A 24,284-nucleotide genomic window follows, 5' to 3' on the forward strand; every position below is an offset into this window, starting at 1 on the left:
AGCGAAGGTAAGCCATTTTTTGACACAACATTTAAAACATTGTACTGACCAGAAAGCCAGAGGAGTTGTCCAGGAGGCAGCGGAAACGACACACAAAGCTCCTCTCCAGAAAGGAAGAGTTCTCTGGGGGTAGCTGCTCAGGAGGGTACATCACTGGATTACCACAACCCTGCACGACTAAGAACACAGGAAGAGATACCATATTTCATATCAGAACCATTTAACTGAACCATGAACCACTGATCTTATTCAAACAGAGGTGTGGAGACTGACTAAGAAAAACAGAAGCATTTTTCATTCACAGTTCTTACCATCTCCACCTGCACCAGCAGTTGGTGGGTTTAGAGCAAAGTGAAGCTGCTGTCTGAACAATGCCCTGTCATCAGTATGGATGAGCTCAAACACGCTCTGATGAACCACATCTGACTGTTGGCAGAAGAGAGAAGACAACACTTTCAGAAAGATGGTGTGAACTAATTCAGGGTATTCAGCCATTGCATTATATTTATTAGGTAAACCATTAAGTGTATTGAGAACTTACTACCACATGAAATGACAACTCAAGAGCAGTGTTGGGCAAGTGACTTCAAAAATGTAATCTATTACATACTAATATTTACTTTCATTTGAAAGTGATTAGTATCTTTACAATATCACTGTCTGAGTAGGGGGATACATTACTGATTACACTACTTTTACATTACATTCACCAAAATAACTGCAGAAGTATGACTCGGCATTAAAAAATGGAAGAGGGTGAGATTGTTTCATAGCAGGTACTGGAAGCACAGAAGCTCATGTTTAATGCAGTTCATTACAAATCCAGTGGAGGGCAATAGTGTATAATCTAATGAAGACTCCTCTCTGGATGTACTGGTCCGGCCCATTCATGCAGTCACATGCAGTGGGTACCACTCTGTATTATAGTCGCCCACTTATATTACAATATTGTGATGATAATATAGAACAATTAAATACCATTGACCTTTTTAAAGAAACAAATAAAGCTAAAATTGGACACAGGCAGACAAATCAAAAGTCTGATAAACGATGAATACTTGAGAACTTGGGGCTGGCCAAAGTGTGACCCACAGCCCGCCAGATGTCTCTTGCAAAAAAAAACCCATTAATAATGTTCATATTGTTTTATTTTTTATAGGCATAAATGATCTTTAAATATGTAGGATTCCTGATTAGTAATTTATTTAAAAAATCTGAGCACAGTGACACTGGAGGGAACGTTGCCTAACCACTGAATTTCAGTTTGGGCACCCCTGCTGTAGAAAAGTTCCCTCTGCTTTCAAATCCATAGATTGCAATTGAATATTGCCTTTTCGGTCCTTTTCTCTGATAAACTATTTAATTTTCCAAAAACGGAAAGGCAGCCAATGGAATTTCGCCACTGATGGCGCACCGGCAGATATAATACTTTATTTATTTATTTATTTATTTAATGGTGTTACCCACCAATATTGCGTGTGGTTTATACTGCAGGAGTGGTATAACAAAATTCTAGCAAGGTTTTAAAGCACATGCTTCCAAACTGGCCACAAGGGGGTCACTGAATCATTTGATGAGTATCAGAATGGTTTGAATCATAAACTACAGCCATTGCTCCAAACCAGCTGAACATCTATGATAAACAACATGCTGTTGACAGTAACTGATACAAATTAAAGGAGGAAAATACCAAATACTAAGTGGTCAAAGAATGTGTTTTTGACACTAAATACATATTGTATCTAATATAACTTTAAGATGGCCTGAGGGCCAGAATCTCACCTGATGGAAGCCCAGGTAGTCCTTGATTGTAGGAGAGACATAAAACACCAGTCCCTCTGAGGTGACCACGATCACAAACCCGTTCAACGCCTGCACAGGGAACACACAGTCAGTCAGCACTCACACAGGGTTTCCTAAAGTACCTTTACAGTAAATGTATACATGACAGGAATGTTCCTGATACATTCAGACCGAGGAGGCATGCACAAACAGAAAAGACACAATCACATGATGGCACAACAATATACACATGCTAAAGGGCACAGACACATTGTGAAATAATTCGTTATGTAAGCAAGGAAGGAAGCACCTCATTTTTGCTTTGACCTATGTTTCGTTGAAATGGCCTTCTTTATAGCATAGTTTGGTGTAACAGGTTGTTCTTTTTGAAAAGGACTGCAATGATTAAGATGTTGAAAGTTTACTCTACTAATAATGTTATTGTACATTGTTCATATTCACAGAACTTTTTTTCAGTCTGTGAGGCTGCTAGGGTCACATGGAAGAGTGTGAGGTCAACATATTTTGCAGTTTATTTTAACATGTATCCAGAAGTTGTAGTGTTTGCTGCACCCAGAGGGCAGGTAAGCAGAGCAGGACAGCTCAGAATATGCTGAAACTACAGGCTTGACTTGCAAGTACTATTTTATAATTCAACTTTCACCAGAGAACACTGACTTGTTAATCCTGCTATCTATTTATGATCCAAAAACCATTTCAACAGCTGCTGCTTCTCAATGGCCCTTTGTATTACATTTGAATTATATAATCACTGCTAGTTGTGATCATAATGCAGAACACAGTGTGGAATGTACCCATGTATAATAAACAAAGTGCAGGGCATTTGACAGGCACAGGTTTTGTTAAGAACCACAAAGCGTGGCCAAGCTTTTGCAAGAAGCGGCGAACAAGCAGCCTCACCTGTCAAAACTTCCTCCTGAGTATGTAGATCTGGATTTGCTCTACAAAACACCACTAGCACAAACATAAACTAAGTCTAATAGCACCTGCTAGCCTCAGGCTGTTTACTTATCAATCACGCCGTGGGACATTGTATTCAACAACTCTCACTGAAACTGTTAAAAGGTGTATTTACACTACTGGCTTTGAACTAGTATTCTGGTTTTCTGCTTCTGCTGTAAGATTGTGCTCTTTGCTTATTGCAATGTTTGTGTGAGCTGCCTGTCACATAGTTACACAGCTCTATCTGAATGGGTAAATGCATGCTTAGCTTTGAAGGATAGGGGATTCTTTCAAGGCTATTTACATTGAAATTATATTTAGTGTGTGTAACTACTGTTCTTAATGTCTGTTTTCCTGACGTCGTGACTCACAATTGAGCACAATTTAATCTGTAAGGTCCAATATTGTCCAAAAATTTTGCATATATTATAATAGTGATTTGAAACCAAAATTATATTAACAATAACCAAATGGTACTTTAAATGCACTTTGTGCCATGCATTTTGAACTTCGCAAAAAATGACAACAACATGCGAAGTAGCAGGTGGCTACACTACATGACATCTTAGAAGCAACCCTTAATTGACACTGCAAACATTAGTTACAGATACTTTTATATCTGTATCTTTTATATCATTTTTATCATTTTTATGAAGCATTATTTGACTAGAAAGACTTGACATTTCAGTGTAGATGATGTCAATATGTAACCTAAATATGCACATTAATAAAATAATCATGATAAGTTTAATCAACCAGGTGCTGACTAGCGAGGGTAGCAAAGTGTCAGGCTGCATTTTTCTGCCTGAACCCAACTGAATCTGAGACGGCAGTACCCGAGCCTGAGCCTAACTGGGCAGACGTTCCGTTTTTTTTGTCCCAACTTGACTCTAGCCCGACGCAGTTAGTATACAGTAAGCTGAATGATTGTTTGCTGCCTGGAGTGTAGGCTAACAAATAGCCTCTGTGTTGCCTCACTTTACAGGGCACATAGCACCGACACAAACAGTATACCCTTACCGCTTATTTTTACATGACATTTTCACCAAAAGAAATGAAGAGCTCCGTGTCAACTGATGTGACTGAAACTAACCCAAACCCTGACATCATTTCAAAATTTTTGCCTGAACACATCCACATTTTAAGCCCTCGTAACTGCTACACACTAAATGACTTCCAAAAAACATTTTAGAGATAAGAGAAAAACTTAATTTTATTAGAAACTTCCCCAGTACTTCATCTTAATGAACCTTACTTAGCACAATTTAATCAAATGCAATTGTGTGTTATGTTGTAGTTTGGAAGTGTATGGAAGTAAAGTTGCAGGGAGGAGTTTCTATGACTGCTGCCTTAGGGTAAATATGCTTCGACAACAACCAGTCATATGAAGGATTAAAGGCAGGTTCAGTTGGACTCATGGGATTGGCACTATGTGGTTTTTGTTGGCACTTGCATATTGTTATAAGGGTGGAACACTGAACATGGTGTGGTCTCATTTGTGGGCCAGTTTTCAAGTTGAACTCAGGTGACCTCAATAATGACAAATAAACAACTAAAAGCATCAGTACTGTGACAGCTGTGCTGCTGTTTACCCACAGGTTTGACAGTTTTACATATTTTCAATGAAAAATACATGATAATTATTTTGAGCCATTTTATTTGCATCTTAAAATTAAAGTTTTTGCTGCTTGCTGTAAAAATACAAATAAAAAATGTTAATAATACAAATAAATAATAAATGTATTACAAATGTTAGCTATAACAAATATGAGCCTTTAAGGTACATTTACAAGTGTCTGAATAGACGCACTCATACCTGGAGCAGTAGGTCCCCTTCAGAGAAGCCTCCGGTGTCCATGTTGTTCCCGTTGTGCCCGTTCACTCCAGGAAACAACAGACTGTTGTTACTGTTCTTCATGGTCGCTGCACAGAGGGGACAAAACAGAGGAGGTGTCAGCGATTATTCTGTATATCAGTTTGACCAAGATACAGGAATCTCTGAGGTACGCTCCATCATCATCATACACAAATCCACATCATCTAAAAGTCTGCATGCACAAACCACTGTCATAAGTAGGCTCGGTCAAAGTTGAACCATGCATTAGCTGAGTAAAATCTAATTGACACTTGACAGAGACAGTTTGGGTAAAACATGAAGATTACCTTTCACTTGGTTTGAATTATCTTGTTTCAGAAAATACAGCTAAACTGATTTGTCTTCTTACCTCACGGCACTACTAGACTACTTATCTATAAGTATTATGGACTACTGACAATACACTTCCAACCAATAGGAATGATGGCCGCAGCTACAACAAAAACACTTAACAGTTCTTCCCTAAATTATCTAGGAGGAAAAGAAGATATCTGAACATGGATTGGATGAGTCCTGTGCTGTTTAACATCATAGCGTGAGTATTTTCTTTTTTTCCAAGGTCAGCTGTCTTTCTAGAGATTTTGATAAAGGCCAACAGTATAGTCAAGCATTCTTTATCATAGCAATACAATTATCTTGATACTGTAATCAAAAATGCTATTGTTTATTATTGCAGTCATGATAAATCAGCTGGTGAGCAGGTTACTACAGTTAATTTCAACAACTCTATTAAAATATCATGGTATCATGGTCCAAAGGGACTCCCTGTAATTTCAACAGTTAATGTAAAAAAACATTCTCTCAATCTTAGTCTAGTCTTTGACCTCTCACTGTCATCACACTACAAGAAAGTAGAGAGCAATAATCACTCAGAAGGGATCCAGTAAGATATACAGCCATGTCTGAAATGTGCCTGTATTGCAATTACACTGAAATTGATCATGCAATTGTATTATTTAAGTCACAAATAACTGCAGCAAAGTGATGAAAGGATAGGTGTTGGTTGTAGTGAATGAGTGGCCTCTGGGTTCAGATGTGTAAAAGATGAGGGGAACAGATAATGGGTCTTTTGCAGAAGTTTACTTGTCACTTGACAGGGGCATCAAATCTTGCATTATGCCTCTCTGTTACACATCCAATATGTACAGTAGAGTATGTGGCTTGTTGTATTATTCATTAAGAAGTAAAAACTATGTGATGGCTGAGGACTTGACTTGTTTCATATGCCTCGACATGTTGAAGTCTGAGATAAACACAGCAGATTACTCTCCAAAGTCCAGGTGATATAAACTCAGTGGATTCTGTTAATGTAATAAGGCCACTTATATCCACCAACCACATGTGTGACTGTACTCAGACTTGTCAAGTGAGTGCCTTCATCTGTACCATTTAAAAGGTCCTGTGACTTAAAGAACCTGAAGCCATAGGACACTGACAGCATTCATTCAAGCTGCTGAGAGAACAAAACTTGGCAATGCCTCTGTTGTGTTTTTGTATTAGGGAGATGTGTGAGGTCCTTTGTTGCAAACAGATAACTAAACTGCCAGTGTAGGTAGAGGTTGCATCAGCTGGCATCACAGTTGCATAAGTGCTTGGCATTTCCCAATCGAATAACAGCCTACATTACATACAGCTATTCACTTCCACTGTTTGTTTTGGCTTTAGCGTCGTATCTTCTGCAAGTGCTTTGTATGAAACACCCCACTGCTAATAATCATGCATGTTTATGGTTAAACATGCTTGTGCTGCAAGGTTTAAGCCTGAAAATGATGCAACGGTTTGCAAATAAAGTGAAGGTTAGCTGTGGCAAACACACAACAAGCCGAAAACAGCATTTTTACATCACTGTAGCAGCAACTAACTAATTACAAGATTCAAATTCATGTAATTAGTTACATTATGAAACTCATATACAAGACCTGACTATTTAATGAAAACCCCCTTACCCCTACCACTTAGCCCCACAACCCCATTTTGCATGTTCACGTCTCGAAGTGTGGTGTCCTGATTCTGTCAAGTTTTTCAGAGGCACACTTCAAACCGAGGGTTATGAGGACTCTCTGTCAATGTATTATGGTCATTTAAAATAATCACTACTAGTTTGCTAATGTCTCGGTAGCTAACTAGCTAGCCAGCTAACGTTATATTGTTATTGTTGATTTGTGCATACATATTTTCAATGTTGTTTCCCCCCCTTGATGACGCAAGACACCTGAAATTTATGTTAAGTCCAGCAGTGATGGTGTTGCAGCTGGTACTGCTCCTCTAATATCAGTGCAGACTGACAGGGTAGGAGCACAGGTTGCTAATGTTAGCCTATAAAGCAGCGCTAGCTGCCAGGTAATGTTAGAGCAGAAGTTGTTAATGAACTGTGAGTGTCCAAACCTTTTTATCTCCATCAGAAAAAATGCCAAATTGCATTGTGATAATAGCAGGGTTGCCATGGTGACACAAGAGAAATCACCACAGCTGAAGACGCTATGTTGGAAATGTTCAGTCGCGTTTGTTTACATAAACGCCATCAACAACTACTGATGACATATGAGATATAAAGGATTGTTCCATTTTATAGAGGGAGATTTCAACCACTACCTCTTGTAACTCTGTTCTGAAGGGGCAAAGCAGTAGTCAAAAACAAGGGGTAGAAATTGGAAATGGGATTGAATGGGATTGTGCAGAAAAAAGCACAGTTAGCTATCTGGCACGAGTCGAGCTTCATTTGTTGGTCCCCCGCCAGAAGACAGGTTTTCTCATTGCTGGAGAACTGATCTGGCAGCCTGCATATCTGCACACACAGAACACATACACAGAAATAACACACTCAGTCCTCGTGCATCTGCCCCTGGGGGCTTTTTGTAAGCAATAGCTGACAAGAGCGCTTCCCTTATCTGGAAGGCCACTACAGGAAAATCCCAGGATATGGCCTCTCCCAACCCGTCCGTCCAGTCCTGTCACGCAACTTCTTTAAGGAGGGAGGGGGCCCCTGAACACTCCCCCTTTAAACCCAGACACAGATACTCCCCACCCCTCAACCAGAATTGAGGCAGTGTTTTTGCAAACACTCAGACCTGCACAGCCTGACAATCAAACGTCTACACCACACAAAGCTGCAGGCCTGAAAAACAATGCAATCCACGCAAAGAGCCACTGGTAGCATAAACACGAGTTACATGTGCAGCCACACATGCAAGGAAATTAATCAGTAGCAGTCATCAAAGACAAACCATCAGACGGAAATTAAAATCATATTAGAAATAAATGCATATATTCACACACAAGATGAATTTTTAATGCTTCAGCAAAACAGACAGTTAAACAAAGACCATGCTGCTTCAATTCCAAATCTGGCTAATCCACCACATCCCTAAAGTTGTATTGTTTTTCTCTCTTCAGTGTTTGCGTGAGTAACAGGGCCTCTTTGTGGCCGTCTGTTTGTTTTCATGCTAGCTCTCTTCCCCAGTGGTGGAATCTTGTTCTCCCTCCCGATCCTTCTCGGCTGCTTCCAGCATAACAGTTTACACCACAGCAGAGTTATTCATGAGCACTTACAGTTGTCAATGCTGAGGAGAAATATGTTTGATGATACTTGGCCAGAGCTTGACCAGAGGTTGGAAAGACATTCCTGTAAGTGTGTGGGAGGCAGTGAGTGCAGAAAAAGATCCCAACCAACATCAAAACATACACACCGCCTCCACTGGGCAGGAGAGGGGTGCTCACATGTGACCAAAACAACAACAACAGCACAAAATTTGTTCTATATCGTTTGATAGAGGTTTCACGTTCCTGCGAATCCGCAATTTGTTTTGACTTTTGTTTATAATTTAATGCTTCGATTTAAAACAAAATTTTCCAGCCTTGACAACTCTGCAATTTAGGGTTGGGCGATGTCTGTCGAATTGATGTCTACAGTGAAACATTGTGATGGACGATCACATTGTTGTTTATAAATTTTAGGCGTGTCCCCTCAGTGTTGTTGTAAGGCAGCAGTTGTGTATTAGCTCACCACTGTAGCCGCCGCTGTTTCCCACCGTTGCTCTGACATGAATCTCCAACTGTCTCACCCTGCAGAGGAAACTATCTCCCGTTAACACCAACATACATCCCTGTGTCAGGTTTATAAGCGTCCTCGTCTCCGCACCACATGTCCGTAACTTAGCTTTGTTCAGCCTCATATGCATAAAATAACATTGGTCTGTGGGAAAAGTGTTGCTGCCAGAAATTTAACAGAGTGTCTTGGGTTCCCCCAACTGGGCTGGTTTAATAAAAAAATAATAAACGGGACATGGAGACGTAATGTCCAGAATTTGACAAGAAATACCTACTAGAGCCCGATCGAGCCCGCTTCAGTTTTTGGGCCGATGCTGGTACTGACATGAGGGAGTGAAACTTCCAATATCGATATATAGGCCGATATACACAATGTTCTTGCAGTTTAACAATAAACTTTATTGTCTAAAATGACATCAGTAAACTATGCTCGAAATGTACCACCAAGTCACCCCGAGCATTGTTTTCTGCACTGTTCTTTAAAAACAATACGTTTTCTGTGATAGGCCAATTGCAGCTGATAATATTGGCCAAACGATATATTGGCTGGGCTTTAATACCTACCTTTGGGGATTTTACAATAAACAACCAGAGATAGAAATTCAGGTTGTTGTAAAGTTCAGTTTATCAAATCTGTCCCGAGTAAACTCTCTTCCTAAACAAATCAAAAAGGATTTCTGAAAAAGACAATAAAGCCAACTAATTAACAATTAGTAATTTTAATTTTTAATTTTATTAATTTAATTTTAATTTTATTTTATTAATCGTTTTATGTCATTTATCATTCAAAAATGATTACCTCTGAATAGGCCTGTCACAATAATCAATAAATCAATTAATCGTACGATAAATTAAAATGAGCTCGATAATTTTGCCGGCCTCGATAATTTCCATTTGCATGCTTGTTTGTTTTCCTCGTGTCAGTCACCATCCCCATTCACGCAGCCGTTTGCATGCGGGGTTCCTGCGCCAATTCTCCGCATCCGCCTTTGTGTGAAAGTTTCAGATGTGGCGAGGGGTGAAATTTCGCTGCGCCTCCGGAGGCATCAGAGGCGCAGTATTGGCGAACTGAGCTGGCGGCGCAGAGCGAGGGTGTGTCGATCTGATGGTGTTGGTGTCTGATAACTCTACAGATCCTTCACTCAACAAAATAAAGATAAATGTCCCACAAAGCAACGTTACAGGACCAAACAACAGTAACGTAGTAACTGGTCGTGTCTTTGGCAACTTATATGAGGAAAAAAATACCGCAGTTATTCGTGGAGAAGTGTCTGTCAGCCTGCCGGTCCGACCGACTCTTCGTCACATTTCTGGCCGAAAAACAGCGTCTGTCCCCGGCAAAAATTTTTAACTCACCAAGTGTCTGTCGCGCGACGGTCAGTTACTGTTGTCATGGTGACGGTCAGCCCTCCCGACCAAGACTCAGTGAACTTCATGAACCCCGCGAGTGAAATAGTCAGACAGCGTCCAGTTTACTGATGGCGATTATGTAATTATGTAAATTATAGAAAAACGTAACTTTGTCACTTTCCAGGATGTTTGGTGTGTCAGGATCTCAATCACAACACATTATAACAGCATCCATATGATTATAAACAGACAGCTGGTACATGTTTAGATTAACAGGAGGACACCGGGGAAACACCTTGAAAAAAACATACGTCATCATCATCACGTGTACCGTCACGCCTCCAATTCACTACAGACAATGGTGCTAACATTGTTGCTGCAGTAAGGAACCGTGGCTGGCCATGGCTCAATTGCTTTGGCCACAACCTCCATCTTTATTTATTTTGGATATTTAAAATGTCTTCTTCACATTCCAATATTAAATATTCTTTAGAAATAAAGGTTTATTGATCTTTGAAAGGGTGTACTTGCGTTATTTTGCCATTATCATTATATTAGTTGAAAAATGGTCTCAAAGCGACAATATTATCGTTTATCGCAATAATTTCTAGGACAATTTATCGTCCAGCAAAATTTGTTATCGTGACAGGCCTACCTCTGAACATACATGTGGGTAGCTTGAGAGAGAAGCATCTGCCTGCTCTAGAGGTGGACATTGCCTTTGTTTCACTCAATTTAGGTCAAAGATTGTCGGTCAATAGATTTAATTCATCCGTACTTCAGGAAGTAGATCAGAGAGTGAATGCATCACCTGTGCTGTGTGAGACTGTCTTCCCTTCAGTACTACAGTATGTTCTGTCTCTGGCTGGTTCAACCTGTTCACTTCAGCACAAACATCAACAGCAATAACATTATTATTGTTTTTTTGTCTTCAGTGGTGTTTTAACAAGCTTTTCAATAGGAAGTAATGTACTGTGATTCACAGATAAGATGAAAATAATGTTCTCCGTCACCAGTGAGGGGCGCTCCACTGCCAGAAGCTACTGATTCAGCCAGTGACAACACCGGTGATTCAGTAGAGTTAGTTCAGTTTGCATAGTCTGTGTTAATAATTAGTTTGATCATGTATTGATAACCTCTAATCTGCTCCTTTCTGTCTGCCGGCTTCACACCAGCTGTAGAGGAAATGAGATTCATGATCTATGCTGAAGTAGAACTGAAGGTGACATGACCAAACCAGTAGGAGTCACCACTGCAGCTTTCTGCTTGTGTTTCTTTAAATGCGTAAGCCAGAGGTACTGCGATCAAGAATCAAAACCCCAGGTCTCTGTGGTGGTTAACATGGATTTAATCCTGCAGCATCCATGAACCCGCTGACAGCACTAAGTATTGCTTAGGGATCTGATTACTATAAAACAAAGAGCAAGACAAAGAATGTACCACTGGGTAATTTACAATTCATGGCTCTTTACTGTTGGCTAAAACACCCCATGTAACATATTCAAGAGTACAGACACACTCCCATACAAAACATTTTCCAGCTGCCCTAAAAGCTTCTTCCAATACCTTCAATTCTTTTTCAAACCCATATGTAATCTGACACCACGAGAGGCCACTTTTCAGCATCAAACTGTAGCTTCCTGTTTCAGAAAAGAGGCCATTATAGGATTGGTGAAATGCAGGGCATGCTTTGATGCAAGATTCACTCCAGGCAAACATCCCTGTCACTCAGGGAATGAGGTAGCATTTAAAGGATTTGACGTCTTTTCATCATAGTGTAATTAAGTGAAATCCTCAGGAGGGGCTGGAGTTTTTCTACATGCAATCCATTCTGGTTATTCATGGAAACAAGTTAAAGTTAAGAAAAACAACATGAGTATAAAAAGTTGGGGCAGTCGTGCTTGAAGCTTTGAATAGCTGAAGTTGAACTAAAATAACCTATACACACAGTGTCTACTTGAAAGCATTAGCTTGTGGGAGAGTTGAGACACGCTGAAACTGAGGAGAGAGAAAAGGAAATGCTGTCACGGGCTGGAGGTCTGCCAGATTCAGCGAGAGTATAAAGCATGCCAGCAATGCATAGGGGAATATTATCTTGATTTGAAAACATTTAGTTCCAGTAGATCCTGTACAGAGATCTCTGTTCTCACGCAGATGTGCAGGAAAGGGCAGTGCTTGCAACAAATAGCAGCCAATGAGCTGGGTCACACAGTCCATAGGTTCAACATCCCATTAGGCCTTTGATTAATGTCACCGTTTACTTCCATGACTGCAGGGGAAGGAAACAGCCTCAATTTTTTTTCACAATAAGACAAAAGTGTCATCTAGGCATGTCAAGGAAAAGAAAGAATGAGCAGCTTTGGATGGAAAACGGAAAACAGAGGTTTGCACAGCCAGCCCAAGGCTTATTATGCATACAGAGGCGCTATTTCGCAATAGCAAATTTACATAGGAAGTGGCTGAATGGTTGGCTGGAAGTGTTATTACAAAATATGGGGATTGTGAACTGACTGAATTGGCATCAATTGTAGTTCATTGTTGCTGTGTTTGTTATCGCACCTTGTTTAGGGTCCCAAAACACCTTCAGCAAGCCCTGTAGGTTTGAAAAGGTTTGTGTGCTGCAGAACAAAACCCACGAGCAGACCTTGATTATCAAAATAAACAGTGATTATATGCTATTCAAGATACATTGTGGTACAATGTGGTGGTGGTGGTGGTGGTGGTGGTGGAGTCTGGGGGCATCTGTTTGTCTAATCAACACTGAGCTATTTTTGGCTGTCTGGACTCTTTTTATCTGCCTGAAAAGTAACGTCAACAGTTTTGGACGGGCACTGGTTGCGGTGTTAGGCATGACTTGTATATCATATCGCAAAAATGATTCTTATCATTCAGTCAGTCAAAGCAGTGTAATCATGGCTCGAGTTTTAGGTAGAAAAAACAACTTTGCCTCCAACAAGATGTCTAAAGTTAGTGCTGGCACATCAGATACTAAAGGCCCAACCCCAGTACACCCCTTGCCTCTCCAACTGAGTCCTACCCATCTGTTTTGCGCGCTCACTCATAGGTGTAGGGTGTCCTGATTCTTGTTGGGATAGAAGGGTAGGGTGAAGTGTTAGTGCCCTCCAAACGGACGTTTTTCAGTGGCACACTACAAAATGAGGGATATGAGAGCTCTCTGTTGCTTCAATGTATTATAGTAATTTTCTTCATGAAAGTACAAAACTATCAATACTAGTTTGCTGATATCTTGGTAGTTAACAAGCTACCTGGCTAATGTTACACTGTTACTGCTAATTTGTTCATGACAGTCCCACATGCCATCAAAGGGGAAGAACCCAACACTGAAAAGCGTAACAAGTCTTTCAGTGTCGTGTTCCCCCCCTTTGATGGCTTGTGACACCCGAAATTTTAAGTTTTTAAGTCCAGCAGTGAAGTTGCTGCAGTTGAGACGGCTTCTCTAATATCAGTGCAGACTGGCAGGGTAGGAGCATGGGCTGCACAAACAGTGACACTAATCAGTTTAGGCATGATGATGTGTTGAATGATGCAGTGTAATCCTTTATTTGATGACTTGGTTGATAGAGTGAATGTATGAATTCATTACAAATTGCGTCTCCATCAGATATATGTCAAATGAATTGTGATAACATCAGGGTTGCCACAGTAACGAAAAAGCAACCACCACAGCTGAAGACGCCATACTGGACATGTTCAGTCGAGTCTGTTTACATACACCATCAAAGACAACTGATGATGTATGAGGGTCTTGGAGGATTGCCATTTCACAGGGAGAGATTTCAACAACTAGCCCTTGTACCTCTGTTCTGAGCGGCAGTCAAAAACAAGGGGTAAGGTAGGGGTGTGCGATATGACGATATTAGATCGCGAAGGATTAGAATGTGTAGACGATCTGCCAAAGTGCAGAGATCGTAGGGATCATCTAGGGCGCATTCTATAAATTGCAGGTCTATGCTGATGCACCGAAGCACCAAACGTATTACGTCGTCAACCTGACCGACCAATCATAGCGAATTACGGGCAGTGACGCGCTTTCTTACCTGCCTCCTTGTTTATGTGTGTAGCGGTAGCGCATGGAGAGCCATGGCTGAAAGCCAAACGGAGTAGTTGGTCGCTTTTTAAAAAAAAACAGCGTTTCACCATCTCTCATCTCTGCCAGTTAGCCCCTCCACCTGCCGCCTCTCTCGGGTGCGCACGCACACACACACACACACACACACACACGCACACACACACACACACACACACACGGGCGCATGGATAGGTCACGCTTGGCCGCTAACAAATGGTAAATGCGCTAATTGTACAGTGTTCAAATTCCCGCGACCCCCCCACTCCCCCATCAACTGACAGACTTATTTGAACCTTTTCAATAAGCTATTTAGTGTTCTGATATACTTAAATCCTGTTAAAATGACTGTGTTGAATAAAACAAACAGTAATGTCTTCATTGATATTTTACTTTCATGTTTATTGAAAGCTACCTTTTATGTTGCAAGAGTGCACTTTATCAGTGTTGTTGTTTACCTTTTAGTATGTTTACGTTGTTTGCACATGTTGGCAAAACTGCAACTATTTAAATTAAAATCTGTTCAGAAAGGTTCTTTCTAAATTGTCTGTTTTTCTTTTTTTTGATTTAAGATCGTGATAAAGTCGAAATCGTGATTTTATTTTTAAAAAATCGTGATATGATATTTTTGCCATATCGCTCACCCCTAGGGTAAGGGTAAAAACTGGAAATTGGATTAAGTACTTGGACGTTGAAGCTGTTTGTAGATGGAGATTAATTTAAATGTTTGACGTCTGGAAATACATGCAAATTACAATGAACACTAAAAGCTAATTTACTTTCCTGGACAATCACTGTTTATATATTCAAATTCCTTCCGAACTCTAACAGATTTGAATCATAGTCCTTGAATAAATGTAATAATACATCAGCTGTGTTTCTGAACCCCCAACCAAACTTTCAGTGGGACGACAGCTGATTTTGGTTCGACACATAAACAAACAACAGCATTTTTTGGAAGACTCTAAATGTCACAGAATGCCTTGGTGGGCGAGCTCGGCTCCGGCTAACGAAGGATCCAGAAAAAAAAAAGGTTGGATATGAAGGAGAGATGTAGCACTGTGGTTAAAGCTGGAGAGAACAAATCTTCCAGAGAATGGAAATTGGAAAAAATGAAAACATGATTAAATCTGTCTACCAGCGGTTGCTTGCATTCTCACGATATACTGAAAGGCGAGTCAGGAATCAAGATCCAACAGGCAACTTCTGTCACCCCTGTTAGATGTTCCCCTCTCGCATATTATGGTGCTAGGTTGACAGCTGAATTATGCTGAGGTTTTAATAAGGGTGCGTAATAGTAAAACACACACCTTCCAAAAAATACCCTCATAACGAGCCCACTAGGATCAGCATCAAACAAGACTGGGCTTCCCCATACAGATACCCTCTTATCCAAGTTGAAAATTCTTGCCAGGACAAAATGTTTAAATGATTTTCTTAAACTTTTCATTCCCTCCGTCACTCTTGTGTCATGTGTATGGGTTTATACATACATGGTTCAGACATCCCAAATACCAAATTATATCAAATTATAACACGTGATACGGTGTTACCACATCAACTATGATTGCTAACAGGCCCTGGATGTTTTCAATGAGCTTGGAAAGCCAGTCCACATTTTTCTCAAATTTCTAACAGCGTCACACAAATATGTCAGCAGCAGTGAGCCACAAGCCTTTCAAAATATCCAGCACTGCCTCATAAAGTCACGCAATGAGGCGAACAGTGCAGCTTACTCAGAGAGATCTGCCATTTCAAGGCTTCCATAAATAGCTTGTTTCATTATCAGGTCTTTAAATCTCCCTTGCTTCCCCCCTCAAATTGCTTATGTTTGCTCATTTCTCTGAAGCTTTTTCTTCTACCTAACGATTTACGGGATCCTTATCTTAACTCTAGACATGTCCCCACTTGAATACCCATCCCAGGCTTATGTTTTGACTGAGACAACCACTAAGAGTAGACATATAGCAAAGGCCATGTTTGGAAATCCATTGAAGTATACGGCCCTCATCTCATTTAGCAAATTCATCACCACATCCAACCTGATATGACTGACACTAGGGCTGAGGAAGTTAAGAGCTTATCATGCTGCTCAGCTGTGCATCTGTAAATGTGTGTGTTTGCTTTCTGGACGATGACTCCGGCTGTCATGACTTTGAAACTATATATTTTTTGATACCAGTCAGTCATTCTCCTCTGAGCTTTCCTCATCATTTGATCCTGCCTCTGTAGACCCTTACTTTCGTCATATAGTTATTTACTGCATTGATCTTTACAGTGCACTTTCTGATTAATAGCAATTTTCACTTTATTATGGAACAGATCCAAACCAATATCATGGCACATATCTGTATCTGGTCACCTGTACCAGCTGTACCCCCCAAAGGTAACATTAGACATTAAAAGACAATCATTTTCCACACCACATGCCCCACTCATCTCATTGTCCTTCCACGTTTTACTCCTGGGATGAAAGATTTCTAATTCCAGCAATTTTACACATTACAGTGTCTCTACAGGTCTTGGGGAGTTCTGCAATGCATGTCATCTGATAAATGACCTCCAGTGATGTCATTCAGTGTCTCGTTGTGTTGTGGGTAATGTAGCCACCAGGTTTTGAAAAGTGGTCCACTAGTTTAGCATTGTACTCCTATAAGACTGTCGGACTCATTATGGCCAGTTTAAAAAACAAATCATCAAAACTGATACAGCAGACCCAGAGATACCATTTTGGTGTTTAATTCACATATTCTTCTTCTAAAAACTAATGCCTACAATACCCACAATGCAACTCTGCGCCAAAAGGAAACTGGAGCCACAAAAGGCTCCATGCTACTTTTTTCACATATGCAGAAGTACTTCCCCAGAACTGAAATATAAATGGAACAATCCTGGAAGCGACTCATTTTAGTAATGCTGTCTGACTTGTAGCCATAACTGGATAATTTTATGTGTATGAACAAATCAATGAGAAGCAGACCATTTAATCATGCCTGTGTTTCTGTAGAAGATAACTTTCTTATTACCCACTGAGACAAAAGAATGAAATAAACTTGTAAACTGGTCTATAGTGAGTGCAGATAGTTACAGAGCAGCACAAAGTGATAGGTTGCACATTGGCAGTGTGATGTGACATGTGATTTTGATCCTTCCCTCCACTGCTACAGGGCACAGACTGTCTTTTCAGTGTGCCTGATCACTGCTGATGTCAAAGGAACTGAAGGGAGAGGCGTAGTAAGAGAGAGTAAGGCAGTGTCAGTGAGACGAGCAGAGGCATAAATACTGAGAACCTGGAGGAAGATATCCGCAATGTATGAAGCTGCACAAAGGGGAAAAATAAAAATGGTATCACACCAAAAACTGACTGAAGTTCAAAATTCAAAATTGCAAACATTACAAATGAGATCAGCGCTCCACAAAGAACACTCTGCAGTTTTAAAGTTTATTTGTGCTCAAACCTCCAAAGTCCGACACACAAGCAGACTTTTGCCGTTTTTCCAACACATCATTTCCACCACAACTGGGCTACCTGCTTGAGGGTGTGTCTTAAACCAATGACGAGCTTGTCCCGATCCCCGCAGTACTATTGAAGAATCACTGCTAACAAAGTGGCTCCGCTAATTCAGTTACAAACACGTTTAATTTCCTATAAATTCTTCACAATAAAAGCCCCCCTGTTATTTAGTCATTTAAAAGCTTTTATTATGAATCAACATTACAGGAAACGTGCTTGGAGGTGGGGCAACTGCAGCTTGGCCCTACTCAGCGCAGTAAAACTGCTAGTGGGAAAGCAAATCAACGCGGCACAGTTTGACTCAGCGTGGCCATAAGTGGTAGTGAAAAAAAGGGCATTTTAAATCAGTAAAATTAGCGAGCTGTCATGTTCTTATGCAAGTGTTTAAGTATCATTTTACATCTGGCCCCAGGTGTTTGACAGGAATATGACATGACGCCACTGAAATTTGTGCTGTCTGTCCATATATAATCCAGTCAAAGCAAACCATGTAAACCTACCTTGCATTGTAAACTAGTGTTTCATATTTCAAAACTATTTATCAGAATGATAACAGTCTGGACCTGCGAAGGTATTGTACCTTTCAAAGGCATAGACAGACATAAGCTGACAAACTTTTGTTCCTCCTGATAAAACACATAGGGCCCTATTAAAACAATCTATGGCACACGGTCGTTAAGTGTGTGACACAAGTGCATTTAGGGTGTGTGTAACGTTATAATGGTTGCAAAGTAAGGCGCAATGGGGTTGTATTTAGACTCTTGATTAGTTATATGTGTGTTTAGGGCATAACATGAATTAAAACAATCAGAGGGTCATCGTCCATTCCCTTTCAGAGCCGGGTGCGCCAGGACCTGATGCATTGCTATTTAAACAGCGGCACTCAGGGACAGGTATGTGGTCCTGGGCCTGTGGAACCTCTGCAACCACTGTCTCCCAACCCTCCCGATGTTTAACTAAGGAGGAAGTAATATGTGTAAGTAATATGTTCATCTTAGTGGATTGGGTGGGTCGGGCCATACAAAAAGAATCATTCTGATTAATAGCGGGGTGAGTGAAATAATACATCTTTAATGAGGAAAATATTAATGACATCACCTGCAGTTATTCCCCAGCAACAGAAATGAAAAGTGCTTCTCCATTAAGAGAGATCCATGTTTTCATTTATATATGAGGCACAACAGCTTATTGAATTCTCCCAAAACGGTTGGTCAGAATCCAATGTTAACAAATGTTCTGCGTTCTTCTACACATCAAAAGATCACACACATGGTTCTGGTTCGTATGGTAAATTTGTTTGGAGTAAAGCAGCTGTCCTGCTGATCAGAGCTGTCAAAAGGCCTGCTCAAATGTGCCATGATATTTGCTGCAATGGCATTCTGCATGCATGGAAACATTTTAAATTACTGACAGCAGCCTCTTATCATTTAGTAGAATGTGTGCACATCTTACCATCTGAATAATGTGCCTTTAATTAGCTGGATAATACTGCACCACTGACTTTAGACCAGGTATTTGTCAGTCTATAGCAGTCGCTTTCTGCTGCCTCAAGATAGCAAGGCGCCAACAATGTGCCGGCCATTTTCAGACCTACATGACCGTGGGCACACATGTGGGTGCATTTACATTTGCCCAAAGCTGGGGGGAAGTTTATTATACAATGACAGAGTAACTATGGTACTCCAGTCTATCTCACCTGTATAGCAAAAAAAGTAGGCAAAAGGGTGTGAGAACAAGCTGCACTGGAATGTCACAACTCCTGTGACTGCATGTAACACGTTCCTTCATACTGGATGTTCACACTGCAAACGACTTGGCTAAGAAGATAATTACAGTCTGCAGCCTTTTAAAAGCTCTTTCATTCTTTGTATTCATCAAGTAATAAAAACAGAAAATGCATAGGACTATAAAGATCCTGATAATATCTTCATGTTGGAATACATTTTGTGCAACTAGACCACTTCTTTAGTGCAAATCTTAACTGATGCACCAGTTACTATATTTTAAGCCATTTCATTTGTATTTTAGTGGATAGCAGTTAGTCACTACTCCATCGGTGATTCATGAGGGTTTTTATTGATGGAGAGAGCCCAGATTTAGTGCAACATATCCAGTATAATTATGAGTCACATACGCAAAACAATGCAGAGAAAATATTTTTAAAAAGCAACAGAAACAAGAGAGGAACACATTCTAACAACCTCAGTGAAGCCACAGGCAACCAGGCAACTTACTCAGCAGCCCATCTGCTAACACCTCAGTTTTCTTTGAGTTGAACAGACATTTTAACTATCATCAGCAGGTGGCGGAGAAGTTATATGCGTGATTCACATATAATTGACTCACACACGACTCATCAGATTTTCAAGGCCAGCGTGCCTGCAAGTTTAATCAATTTACAAGGGCTTAAAAAAACATAATGTTTTTTCAAAGTGACTGTTGTCTGTCTGCTTACAGAGAGGGTGGAGTACGGTTACAAGTATTGAGGATGTGTTCTTTCCTAAAACAAGATTCCTGCATGCTTCTCATTCCTGTCTTGTCTGTCATGTGTATGGCGGCACGTTCACATTGTTCATCACAAATCAGTTTAAGACTTAATGATTCTAAGTGTTGGCCCAGTTTCCCAAATTTTGCTTTCCTATTTATCAAGCTTCAGTTCTTTGTAACTCAGTCTACCCAAGCTTGACTCAATATACATGAATGTCTTAATCAATATAGTCCTAATTCTTAGGTTCTCAAGAGGACTGGATTTAAAAAGACTGAAACGATGCACAAGCCTTAAAACTAAACTCAAAGGCAACCATGTTTCCTATGAATTATATTTACATTATATATAATTCTTCCGAATTAGCAGTTATTTCATGTCACTACTGTGAAGTTCATGAAGCACAACATAAGGTGAGGGCATGGCAATGGCTAGGCTGGATGCCATGGATGTGCATTAAAAACTGGTGTCCCAGGTTCACATTTGCAGTCAGTGTTAGAATCTTTTTGAAATGGTTACATGAAGGAAATTTTAAGAGACACAATTACACAGTAAACTGGTATTTGACCCAGGCTGGTGCTCACCTTTGAAGTGGCTCTTCACTCTCAGGTATCCCACGCTGAGGCGAAGGACAGACAGTTTGTCCAGACGAGAGCGGATGTCCTCAGAAAAGGGCAAGAGCTCCGTGAGCCGGTCCAGCTCCCCATTCAGCCGATCCCGGTGGCGTTTTGAAGGGTTTGATTTAACAACTTCATTACCATCAGAGAGCTTCTTTCTGTAGAGTAAAAAGAAATAAAAACATAGCTGGTTACTCAAGTGTTAATTGTGCTGATTGTGAAAGCCTGTGATTCAGACTGTACACCACAACTGATTCAGTTCAGGCCTGGCTAACTGGCCCTGCCACAGCATGCCATCTGTTGTTGGGTGCAGTATGATACATGCCTATTAAATGTAAGCTATACTTTGAGCAATGTTCCAAACAGCTTCAAACCCTCTCAGGGAGAAAAGAAGCAGCCATAAATGAGACTTATAAACACTTTAGTTCAGGTGAGTTGATAGTAGAGGTGTCATGATTCCCCAAATCCAGATTTTGGATCGATTTGATTCTTTAAAATAAGAAATTTAAGCACTGACCAAGACTATAGCATATGATTTTTTTTTTTTTTAAAGATCAACAGATCATTGGTTTTATATCCTGACAACTTTTTCAAATTCTTTGAAAAGATAGGGGTATTTTACAATAACAGCTTGACCTTATCCTGGTGGCTTTTTGCACGTTAGGTTTGGATTCAAACAGTAGTAGTTCAAATATTCACCAAAAAAACCCCAAAGATTCCAGAGTTCTGCAAAAAATACCACCCATCAGTGATTAAACAACAAATAACAAAAGACAGACAGTTTATCAAATCGGTCCTGAAGGAACCCTCTTCCAAAACAAATCAATAAAGGATCTTTGGCAATGTTATCAGTTTAGGTCAGTTCAGTTCTTGCCCTATGAGTGAACTTTGAAACATGTCAGAGTTCACTTCGAACCAGTCAGTTGTTCATCTTTGTGCACAAAGGATAAGAATCTGGAAATGTAGCTGCAGGCTGCCAAGAATTCTGACTTTTTGTTCTTTAAAAACAGTTGGCGATTAATTTCACAGTTGACAACTCATCAATTAATTGTAGCCACTCTGATAGGATCAAATATTTTGGTAGCTGAAGCTTTGGTTTTTGCCTGGGGCCTTCTGAATGCACTACCGATCTGGAAGTAAAATTGAGTTGATAGGAATAAAACAAGGAAAGCTGCTGTTTAAATTTTCACCTGCTGCATACTCTATTGCTTGCATTTGACAACCACGTAGCTACAGTAGCTAGCTTCTAACTTTCTGTTTGAAAATAAAGTTCTGCCATCATTACAATTGTTCATAGCCCTTGTCCACCTCTTTATTTTCAAACAGGAAAACAACAGAGTGGGTTGTTTTTTTCTGAAGGAAGCAATCTTCAGTCAAGAAAAAATAGTACAGACAGACACCAGCATGCAAAACATACAGCGTTACCACAAGTCATTCCATTGGCTACTTATGTAGTTTGTCAAATTGGAAACCAGTTTTTACCATGACAGCAGCTTTATTTGCTCTGCTTGACTTTCACTTTAGGGGCAACAGGGTTTAAGACCACCCATGCTCAAGTGTAAAATAACTCATGAGGCTTGCTGGAAATACATGTCATTACTCACAAATCAGACACACATGCTACACCGGGGGTTTAACCAAGTGTCAGTGGAAGGGAGCAAGGGGGAGGACCAAAACTCCAATGTTGACATTCCTGCACTACACACCTGCTAAGAAAGACGGACTGTCTTAAAGCTTCCAGGACCTAAAAAACCCTTTATATTAATTCGATATAAACAATCTATTTGGAGTTTTAAGAAACCACTCGGCTCAAAATATGTGGAAGCTTATTCCTGCCCGGTAAAAGGTCGGTAAAGAATGAGAATAAGAAGTCTCAAGAGTATGACAGGTATCTAACATTTATGACATAGTAAATCAAACTTATGACAGCATGTAGTATCTCAAGTTTATGACTTACTAGATCAAAATGATTATTTATTTATTAACTTTGTATGGACAATCATCTTGCACTTTTGCTGATTGGAGTCTTGCATTGTTTATTTAGTCAATTCTGTATCTGTGATGAAGTTTCTTTTCTAACTCTCAGGGATTGATCTTCTGATGGTGGGATCACTTTGGGTCTACCTGATCGTGCTTTGGATATAAATGATCTAGACTCCTTTAGTCGAGCCAAGATTTGACGCCGAGAATACACTTGCTTAGATAACAGTTTGACTTCTGACACTTAATCTCTGAATCCTTAAATTTTCCAAAAATCTTCAGGTTTGCATGACATATTAGAAATTTTCAATGTGGTCTCAGACTTTTGGACCCCACTGTAAATTATGGTTGGGTGATGAGCTGTTTTATTAAAAATAATAAATAATAATAAAATAAAATAATAAACAGGACACAGCGAGGTAACGCACCAAAACACTTCATTTTCTCTCCCACACTTCTGCCTTAAAGCAACTCAGAGGACACTAGCTACAGTATCCGAGCTCTCTGGTGGGAAGGCCTTTAAATCACAATGTTACGATGGTCAGGACTCAATAATCTATGGCTGTCAGTTATCGGCGATGAATGAAGGCATCACTCATTGGCCCAACCCAACTATAAATCACAAGTTATATCTGTGAATCCTTCTGTGAGCCTTTGTTAATATTGAGACACATCTGATTCCATACAAAAACATCAGACATCAGAGTATCCTAATCAGATCTTTTCCTTAAATTATTTAATGATAGACCATAAAATGTCCTACTCTGCCCCTGAATAGTCTGCAGGGAATGCAACCTAAACTTGATTGCTTCAGATCTGAAGCTTTACCTCTCAGAGAGGCAGGACTGATCTCACTCTCAAGAAATGCCTCATGAAGACAAAAGTCAGCATTCAGAACGTTTTTTTCCACCTTGATTTGCTATGGATCACGGGGTTGAGCAGCAGACATCAGGACTTTCATTGTTGGAATGGGGGATGTTTGACCTCATCTCGCGATTTCTAGTTGGATTACTTATCTAAAGAGCAAAAGAGAAGAGATCTGAACCCAAACACCCGTCTCAGAGTCCAGGCAGCCCTTGTTAACTCTGCTGTCATGACACTGACACACATTTGTCTGCTCAAAGTAGATGAATCATTTGAACCACAAGCCTGACTCAGTGGCTCAAAAGTATGCTCTCCATACACATGTTTGGCTGCTGAAATACTCAGACTGCAAATTTGGATGTAGGATAGTTTACAAAAGTGGACTACCCTACAAAGAGCTTTCCAGACAGAGGGGAAAAAACAGAACAGAGAACTCACAGTGAATAACATATTTTGTAAGAGAACAAATATGATGAATGGGTTACAACATAAATAGTTCAACTTAACATATCCTACAGAGAAGAGCAATTTTCGCCAAACACTTCACCAGAATCAAGATTTTCTGTTACTTCATGCCCATGCTGACAGAAAAACCACTTCAGTTCACTCCGCAGAAAAGAGGGTGAATGCTGTTTTCCAGTTGCATCATACAGCACCAAAGAAAATGAAGAGGCTACATGAACACAAACCAAAAAACAGATACAGTCTGAGGCCTCACT

At 40.2% G+C, this 24,284-nt stretch overlaps 1 protein-coding gene across 1 annotated transcript in view; it reads right to left on the reverse strand.

Moving 5' to 3' along the window:
• The window catches only part of LOC141002805 (aryl hydrocarbon receptor-like), a 34,732-nt gene that overhangs the window by 6,352 nt on the left and 4,096 nt on the right, over positions 1-24,284 (reverse strand). The window contains exons 2-6 of the mRNA XM_073474205.1: positions 20,689-20,879; positions 4,562-4,668; positions 1,783-1,872; positions 312-426; positions 50-177 (exon numbers count right to left, since the gene is read on the reverse strand). Of these exons, the coding sequence (XP_073330306.1) occupies positions 50-177; positions 312-426; positions 1,783-1,872; positions 4,562-4,668; positions 20,689-20,879 (631 nt within the window). The remainder of the gene's footprint in view (positions 1-49; positions 178-311; positions 427-1,782; positions 1,873-4,561; positions 4,669-20,688; positions 20,880-24,284) is intronic.

This window comes from Pagrus major, chromosome 9 (assembly GCF_040436345.1).
Source record: "Pagrus major chromosome 9, Pma_NU_1.0".
NCBI lineage: Eukaryota > Metazoa > Chordata > Actinopteri > Spariformes > Sparidae > Pagrus > Pagrus major.